Below are 9,650 nucleotides of genomic sequence, written 5' to 3'. Positions count from 1 at the left end.
TAGATTTCTACTTTTATTCATGTATATATACACATATAAAAAAATAAGGACATATGTACAATGATAATAAATATTGACATGTTTTTACAAGCGAAATAAGTTACTTAACATCATTTCATAAACATTAAAAGATTGAGAACAAACAGCCAGAGGAACTTTTGCAACTTAAAGCCAAAAAGGAAATTAATAATAATAATAATGGTAATATAATAATATTATTGAAAAACAACAGAATAAAAAGGCTTAGGTGAAGAGATGTGGAAAGCGTTGTTTTTGACAGGCAGAGTGTAATCTCCAAAAAGGCAGTAACTGCTCATTTGGTCTAAAATAAGTTAATGTCATTTTTGCAACATTAAATCCATGCTTAATCATGTGGACAAGTATCCTGCCTCTATTGTATTGTGGTTTGGAGAAAATGGGGGTCATGTTAGCAGTAACTGCATAAAGTTACTGTGAAACCAAGGTAAATGAAAGCCATTTTTCTCAGATCCACGCTATGAGCAGTCACTGCCTTTTTGCTTGGTAGGGCAGTAATAACTAGCCTATATAGATCCAGAATTGCACATGCAGATTTTTTGGGGGATTGTGCCTTACATCACTTTTGTGAGTTTGAAGGATAATTTTCTTCTAAGAGAGTTTTATGACATATCAGACATAATGTCCAAGGATTTTTTTTTGTAAGACAAATCAGTTAAATATCTATACCAATCTTAACAGCTCCTGTAGCTTGAATTCACAGCAATGTCAATAGATTGTAAAGTGTCTGAACCAGTGCTTGGTAACATATTCAATCTATACATTTTAAATGGATGTATAAATATTTAAGATTTTATATCAAACCTCAGATCATGAAATCACGAGTTATCATATGGTTAAAAGGAAGTTGCTTTGCTTGGTGGGTCCTATGACGCTCTGATGATCTGTTTACTTTCTCATGTGGTAGGAAGTCAGGGATCGGCTTCAGTAGATTACTACTGACATCTAAACAGGATATTGACCATCCACAAGCTTGTTGCCTTCTGAAGAAAATGAAGCTCTAAATAAAATATGCAGGAATGTTCCCGGCATGAGAGCTCTTTGAACTGAAGGTTGACAGGATGTTGAAACTTAAATATCGAAGTGAAATAATAAAATAATATCTAATAATACACCTTTTCAAAAAAAGCAACTGCAGTCTACTTTGGCTTATCCGAAGGTGAAGAGGCACAGCGAAAGTAAACATGTTAAGAAGATGGACAAATTCATGAACAAGTCCTTAACAACTCTTAATCATAAATGAAACTTTTTTTTAGTAGAAAACATTAGTGTCTGCAAAAGTTTTAAACATAATACACTTCTTTTACAATGATGATCATGTCATCAGAGATGTGTACAGTACATTTGCAGAGAAGGTCATGCAACACTAGGATGAACTAACCACTGATGGCCAAGTAAGTACCTCTTCAACCCAGGGATCATTACAATATTCTACATCCCCTTCAGCTGTCTCTAGTATACATTTTGGTGAGAAAGAAAGAAACATCGTACTCCTCTTGTTCCTCCTTTGTGTTGTGTTGTTCTCTGGTCCCTGCAGATGTGTCACAAAGCCACCCCTGGAAGACAAAGCACAGGGAGAGGAACAGGTTAGAGTGGGCACACAGTGATATATAGTCCCTGGAGCAGTAGATTTAATTGTATATGCAAGGCTGTAAAACTTGATTGTGGCAGTTATTTTTCTGGCTCGGTCTTTGTGTGTCTCTTAGGCTGGTCCCAGATTTGTTTGTACTGTCTTGCCAAATCCTACATCAACTCCTACGCCAAGTCATAACAATGACCTAGTAGTTGGAATGACAGCACAAACAGATCTGGGATCAGGATAGGTGTCTGTAGGCTTTCAGAGAGAGAGAGCGAGCCATACCTCTGATGGGAGCGATCAGATGAGCCTCTGATCACTCTCTGGAGCCGTTGGTTTGTCACAGGCCATTCATCTATCTTCCATCTGTTGTCTGCTTGTCCCTCTAACAGCACAGGCAGTGTGGGTTTACAGTTCAGCGTCCATCCTTCTCTCTGAATTCAGGCTTTCCACAGTAGCGCCAGGTCATTCTCTGGACATCGGTAGGTAGGTAGGTAGGTAGGTGGGTGGGGTTTAGGGAAATAAGGGGTTATTAAAGGGTGTGTCTATAGGACAGGTACAGTGCTGTGGCCCGTCCCCTCCAGGACACACTACTACATCCACCAGGTTTGGCATTCAGGGCAGTGCAGGGGAGGGAGGGCTTCTTTTGGCAGTTCAACCCATCCACCACCCCCGCCCAGACACATACATATTATAAAGCACTTGTTGAGACATCCACTGCAGTCGCAACAGTTTAGTGAGAGTTGACCTACATTCCCCCGTGCCATCCCTGCTACTTTACTGAAAGCAATGCCTTTGTCTCATCTCAAATTCGGAATAATAAGTGAATGTGCTTTTGAGGTTCTGTTGTGGGATTATGTCAAAGAGAAATTTCCATAATCACATCACAAGGAAGTGTATCTGAATGGGTTTAACTGAAATTCCCATGAACCACTTGTGTAAATGTGTAGTGCAGTTATTGTAAAAGTAGTACTAAAATGTATTTACTAGTGTGGAGGTTATTTGGGGAGATATCTACCTTGAGCAGGGATAGGAGAGGTTTGTACATGCTTCTCTCACATTCTCATTCACAGAGGGGTGCTTTAAAGCCAATGGTCTTCATTTGTTGCTTCTGTAGTCCATAAGACATAGAAAAACAACACATAAAAATGTCTTAATTTAAATTGTCACAATATATCAGGCAGGGATTGAAGACTTTCTCAGAGGAAAGACTGACAACGTAAAAAAAAGTACAAATCGAGCCGAGAAAGTCTAATTGAGAGTTTGTCTTTCATGTAAAGTTTGTCCCTTCATTTTCTCTCTCTTCATCCCTCCCTTTCCTTCCCAGGTTTTACCCCCGGAGAGAGGAACGTGATTGTCGTCTTGCTTTTGAGATTAATTTGTCTTTTATGTGACTCTCACTCTCTTTGCTCACAAATACAAAATCGACTCCCATACTTCCATGTTAAGTGCAGAAAGCGAAAAATTCTCCAACAGAACAGAAAAAAGGCAAGCCAGCTCCTCCATTTTTCAGTCAGTCGACTAGTACTGCTTGATTATTGGATGATTGGTATAGCGCTGAAGCTACAACCTTGTCATGAGATCTTGGTCCTCTCTTATCATGAAGTAGTGCTCTCAGGAAACCTTTCCATTTGTTTGACTGCCATGCTTGAGGTGTAGGCCCTCTGCGTTCAATTGTCTTTAAATACAGAATTTACACAGCTTGAGATTTGCACAGCGAAAGCAAGTTAAACTGCTGAAGAAGTTAAAATGTGACAGCCAGTTTGGCGGATGGAACACAATAATAACAGGAGCGGATGGAACACAATAATAACAGGAGCGGATGGAACACAATAATAACAGGAGCGGATGGAACACAATATTAACAGGAGCGGATGGAACACAATAATAACAGGAGCGGATGGAACACAATAATAACAGGAGCGGATGGAACACAATAATAACAGGAGCGGATGGAACACAATAATAACAGGAGCGGATGGAACACAATAATAACAGGAGCGGGTGGAACACAATAATAACAGGAGCGGATGGAACACAATAATAACAGGAGTGGATGCTGATGAATATTCAGCGTGTGTGTCACATCACATGCTCTGTGCAAAAAGTGTCTTCTGCCAGTCACAGAGTCAGCCAAACGAGCATTGTCAGAAAAAGAGAGAGAGAAAGAGCATGGAGTGACAGTGGAGCTGAGAAAGAGAGAGAGGAGGGAGGTAGGTTAGTTGCCGTTCGTTGTCTCTTGTTTTGTTTTTTCATTACGGCAGGCGCGGAGAAAGACTACACAGACGACTCTTCAGGGTTGGCGTCAGGCAGCACGCTCCTCTGCTGCAGGGTCCGACGCAGCTCCTCCTTGAAGGGGCTGGAGTAGTCGTTCCCGCCCCCACTCAGCCCCAGCCCTCCTCCACCAGAACCACCCCCGCTAACCCTCTCCTCCCCGGCCGAGCTTAGGTTGAGGCGGATGTAGCCGTTGCTGCCGGAACCCCTGATGTTGGTAAGGCTGAGCCGGCTGGGGGAATGGATGGGCTGGCCGGGGATGGTGCTGGGAGATGCCGTTGGAGCGTGGTGGTGAGACTGGCTGCTTGGGCACAGGGCGTGGCCCGGAACGATCTTCAGCGAGCCGTCTGAGTAGTAGTAGTTGGCGCCCGTCTCCCAGAAGCGGTCCTCGTCGCTGGGCATTTTGCTGGGCACAAAGGTGGGTGGCTCCTTGGGCAGGGTGATGGGGTAGACCAGGGTGCTCTCCAGAGGCTTCATGTCCGCCCCTTTACCTAGGGCCAGCTTCAGACGTCTCCTCAGATACAGAGCTGCCACCAATAGTAATAAACAGGCGGCCCCCAGGGTGATTACCAACACCCAGAACAGACCCATGCTGCCGTCAGGGGCCCGGGCCGCCATGACCACAGGGGAGCTGGCCACCACCGACACCTGGTAGCGCTCCGTCTGGAACTTGACCCCCTGCTCCTCGGAGTAGCACACGTAGCGTCCCGCGTGCACTGGCATGGCGTTGGGAACCACCAGAGCCTTCAGGGCCTGGTCGAAGCGTGGCCCTCCGGCCTCCTCGTCTCCTAGCTGCAGCTCGCGGTCATTGAGGACCCAGGAGGGCTGGGCCAGGTTGGACACCAGCTGGCAGGGCAGCACCATGTCTGATTCTACCACGACTGTCACATTCCTCAGCCGAGAGTTGTCTGGGAGGGAGAGAGAGGGTATGTTAGCCAAGATGTTTATATCCTGAACTCTGAGTTCAACTCATCAACTCTAAGTTAAATTGAGTTCAATTCACTCTATTAGATTTCAATTATGAACTCTTAGTTCAACTCAACAAAAAACATTCTCAATTCTAAGTTCAACTCCATTCAACAACTCTACAAAAATTACTACAACTGTAGTGACCAGCTTTCACCACCAGGGTCCATCAGTCAAGTTTCTCTTTCCCACTCACCAGGGCTGGGGATGGCCACAGGCTTGTCAAACTTGGCTTTGCCCCTGCTGAATCTCTCCAGCATCAGATCCTGGGACAGGGAGGAGGTAGACCTGTAGGAACAGAGAGCACAGAGAACAGGCATTAATAACATGTCTTTCTGCTATACTGTCTGAGAAGCCTCCACTGAGCTGCTGCTGGCACAGTCAGACCCAACCCACTGAGCAGGGAGGAGCGGAGTGAGCGAAGGGGGGAGGCAGAACCTCTGAGCAGGGACAGAGGGGAGAGCCAGACATGCTCACCCGCGGTGGAGGTCGATGCGAACACAGGCGCGGCCCTCGCTGTCCCAGGCGCAGTAGGGGTCCCGGGACAGAAGGCAGTCTGGCTGCGACTGATAGCGGCTGCAGTTAGCCAAGGGCAGCTGGAGCACCTCTGAACGTGAGCCAATGTACAAGTACTTCTGCAGACATAGACAGAGAAAGAGGGAGAGAGAGGGGTGGAGACAAGAGGGTAAAAAGAGAGGGGGGAGAGAAAGAGAGGATGAGAAAATAGAAAAAGAACAATTCAGAGAGGGCAGCAGAGATAATAGGATAATCATTCTAAATTACAATAACATTTTGTTCTGCTAGAGAGAAGAGTTTGTTATGAAATCGCTGGCCATGAAAAGCCTGGTTTAGTTAGATAAGGATCAGCATGAGTGTAATGCCAGTTAACATGTGAGTGTAATGCAGTGAAACAGAGGTGATGAGTAGGGCCGGGAGTCACATGGTAATCTGATTGGATAATGGTGATGAGTAGGGCCAGGAGTCAGATGGTAATCTCAAATCAAATCAAATCAAATGTTATTTGTCACATACACATGGTTAGCAGATGTTAATGCGAGTGTAGCGAAATGCTTGTGCTTCTAGTTCCGACAATGCAGTAATAACCAACAAGTAATCTAACCTAACAATTCCACAACTACTACCTTATACACACAAGTGTAAAGGGATAAAGAATATGTACATAAAGATATATGAATGAGTGATGGTACAGAACGGCATAGGCAAGATGCAGTAGATGGTATAGAGTACAGTATATACATATGAGATGAGTAATGTAGGGTATGTAAACATAAAGTGGCATAGTTTAAAGTGGCTAGTGATACATGTATTACATAAAGATGGCAAGATGCAGTAGATGATATAGAGTACAGTATATACATATACATATGAGATGAGTAATGTAGGATATGTAAACATTATATTAAGTGGCATTGTTTAAAGTGGCTAGTGGTAAATTTTTACATAATTTCCATCAATTCCCATTATTAAAGTGGCTGGAGTTGAGTCAGTATGTTGGCAGCGGCCATTAAATGTTAGTGGTGGCTGTTTAACAGTCTGATGGCCTTGAGATAGAAGCTGTTTTTCAGTCTCTCGGTCCCTGCTTTGATGCACCTGTACTGACCTCACCTTCTGGATGATAGCGGGGTGAACAGGCAGTGGCTTGGGTGGTTGTTGTCCTTGATGATCTTTATTGCCTTCCTGTGACATCGGGTGGTGTAGGTGTCCTGGAGGGCAGGTAGTTTGCCCCCGGTGATGTGTTGTGCAGACCTCACTACTCTCTGGAGAGCCTTACGGTTGTGGGCGGAGCTGTTGCCGTACCAGGCGGTGATACAGCCCGACAGGATGCTCTCGATTGTGCATCTGTAGAAGTTTGTGAGTGCTTTTGGTGACAAGCCGAATTTCTTCAGCCTCCTGAGGTTGAAGAGGCGCTGCTGCGCCTTCTTCACAACGCTGTTTGTGTGGGTGGACCAATTCAGTTTGTCCGTGATGTGTACACCGAGGAACTTAAAACATTCCACCTTCTCCACTACTGTCCCATCGATGTGGATAGGGGGGGTGCTCCCTCTGCTGTTTCCTGAAGTCCACAATCATCTCCTTTGTTTTGTTGACATTGAGTGTGAGGTTATTTTCCTTACACCACACTCCGAGGGCCCTCACCTCCTCCCTGTAGGCCGTCTCGTCGTTGTTGGTAATCAAGCCTACCACTGTAGTGTCGTCCGCAAACTTGATGATTGAGTTGGAGGCGTGCATGGCCACGCAGTCGTGGGTGAACAGGGAGTACAGGAGAGGGCTCAGAACGCACCCTTGTGGGGCCCCAGTGTTGAGGATCAGCGGGGTGGAGATGTTGTTACCTACCCTCACCACCTGGGGGCGGCCCGTCAGGAAGTCCAGGACCCAGTTGCATAGGGCGGGGTCGAGACCCAGGGCTTGATGACGAGTTTGGAGGGTACTATGGTGTTAAATGCTGAGCTGTAGTCGATGAACAGCATTCTCACATAGGTATTCCTGTTGTCCAGATGGGTTAGGGCAGTGTGCAGTGTGGTTGCGATTGCGTCGTCTGTCGACCTATTGGTTCGGTAAGCAAATTGGAGTGGGTCTAGGGTGTCAGGTAGGGTGGAGGTGATATGGTCCTTGACTAGTCTCTCAAAGCACTTCATGATGACGGAAGTGAGTGCTACGGGGCGGTAGTCATTTAGCTCAGTTACCTTAGCTTTCTTGGGAACAGGAATAATGGTGGCCCTCTTGAAGCATGTGGGAACAGCAGACTGGGATAAGGATTGATTGAATATGTCCTTAAACACACCAGCCAGCTGGTCTGCGCATGCTCTGAGGACGCGGCTGGGAATGCCGTCTGGGCCTGCAGCCTTGTGAGGGTTAACACGTTTAAATGTTTTACTCACCTCGGCTGCAGTGGAGAGCCCGCAGGTTTTGGTAGTGGGCCGTGTCAGTGGCACTGTATTGTCCTCAAAGCGAGCAAAAAAGTTATTTAGCCTGTCTGGGAGCAAGACATCCTGGTCCACGACGGGGCTGGTTTTCTTTTTGTAATCCGTGATTGACTGTAGACCCTGCCACATACCTCTTGTGTCTGAGCTGTTGAATTGCGACTCTACATTGTCTCTATACTGGGACTTAGCTTGTTTGATTGCCTTGCGGAGAGAATAGCTACACTGTTTGTATTCGGTCATGTTTCCGGTCACCTTGCCCTGGTTAAAAGCAATGGTTCGCGCTTTCAGTTTCACGCGAATGCTGCCATCAATCCACGGTTTCTGGTTTGGGAATGTTTTAATCGTTGCTGTGGGTACGACATCGTCAATGCACTTTCTAATGAACTCGCTCACCGAATCAGCGTATTCGTCAATATTGTTGTTGGACGCAATGCGGAACATATTCCAATCCACGTGATCGAAGCAGTCTTGAAGCGTGGAATCAGATTGGTCGGACCAGCGTTGAACAGACCTGAGCGAGGGAGCTTGTTGTTTAGTTTCTGTTTGTAGGCTGGAAGCAACAAAATGGAGTCGTGGTCATCTTTTCCGAAAGGAGGGCGGGGGAGGGCCTTATATGCGTCGCGGAAGTTAGTATAAACAATGATCCAAGGTTTTACCAGCCCTGGTAGCACAATCGATATGCTGATAGAATTTAGGGAGTTTTGTTTTCAGATTATCCTTGTTAAAATCCCCAGCTACGATGAATGCAGCCTCAGGGTGTGTGGTTTCCAGTTTACAAAGAGTCAGATAAAGTTCGTTCAGGGCCATCGATGTGTCTGCTTGGGGGGGAATATATACGGTTGTGATTATAATCGAAGAGAATTCCCTTGGTAGATAATGCGGTCGACATTTGATTGTGAGGAATTCTAGATCAGGTGAACAGAATGACTTGAGTTCCTGTATGTTGTTATGATCACACCACGTCTCGTTAATCATAAGGCATACACCCCCGCCCCTCTTCTTACCAGAAAGATGTTTGTTTCTGTTGGCGCGATGCGTGAAGAAACCAGCTGGCTGCACCGACTCCGTTAGCGTCTCTTGAGTGAGCCATGTTTCCGTGAAGCAGAGAACGTTACAATCTCTGATGTCTCTCTGGAAAGCTACCCTTGCTCGGATTTCATCAACCTTGTTGTCAAGAGACTGGACATTGGCGAGTAGTATGCTAGGGAGTGGAGCACGATGTGCCCGTCTCCGAAGCCTGACCAGGAGACTGCTTCGTTTGCCCCTTTTACGGCGTCGTTTAGGGTCGCCGGCTGGGATCAGATCCATTGTATTGGGTGGAAGGCAAAACACTGGATCCGCTTCGGGAAAGTCATATTCCTGGTTGTAACGATGGTGAGTTGACGTTTCTCTTATATGCAGTAGTTCCTCCCGACTGTATGTAATGAAACCTAAGATTACCTGGGGTACCAATGTAAGGAATAACACATAAAAAAACAAAATACTGCATATTTTCCTAGGAACGCGAAGCGAGGCGGCCATCTCGGTTGGCGCCGGAAGTAATCTGATGGGATAATGGTGATGTTTAGGGCCAGGAGTCACATGGTAATCTGATGGGATAATGGTGATAAGTAGGGCCAGGAGTCACATCGTCATCTGAGGGGATAATGGTGATAAGTAGTCACATGGTCAGAGAAGACTCTTGTCTCCAGTGATGGTCTGTGTGTAAGTAAGCCTTGTCCAAGCCAGAACGGCCCATAGGTAAGGACCCTATCTCCAGTTTCTGTAGTGTGAGAAAGCTTGATGCACATATCCACCTTGTCGGTCTGTCTATGTGTAAAGCTGGGGAAAACTCCAGACCCTAGCGATGGTCC

At 46.0% G+C, this 9,650-nt stretch overlaps 1 protein-coding gene across 2 annotated transcripts in view; it reads right to left on the bottom strand.

Annotated features, from left to right (window-relative positions):
* The window catches only part of LOC129826529 (semaphorin-4C-like), a 52,995-nt gene continuing 43,345 nt past the window's right edge, over positions 1-9,650 (bottom strand). For both annotated transcript variants that reach the window (XM_055887373.1, XM_055887374.1), the window contains exons 13-16: positions 5,330-5,487; positions 5,049-5,140; positions 1,898-4,794; positions 1-1,592 (exon numbers count right to left, since the gene is read on the bottom strand). In XM_055887373.1, coding sequence (XP_055743348.1) covers positions 3,890-4,794; positions 5,049-5,140; positions 5,330-5,487 — 1,155 coding nt within the window. In that variant the 3' untranslated portion in view covers positions 1-1,592; positions 1,898-3,889. The remainder of the gene's footprint in view (positions 1,593-1,897; positions 4,795-5,048; positions 5,141-5,329; positions 5,488-9,650) is intronic.

The sequence above is a fragment of the Salvelinus fontinalis genome, chromosome 28, assembly GCF_029448725.1.
Source record: "Salvelinus fontinalis isolate EN_2023a chromosome 28, ASM2944872v1, whole genome shotgun sequence".
Classification (NCBI taxonomy): domain Eukaryota; kingdom Metazoa; phylum Chordata; class Actinopteri; order Salmoniformes; family Salmonidae; genus Salvelinus; species Salvelinus fontinalis.
This window is presented reverse-complemented; position numbering and strand designations above follow the sequence as displayed.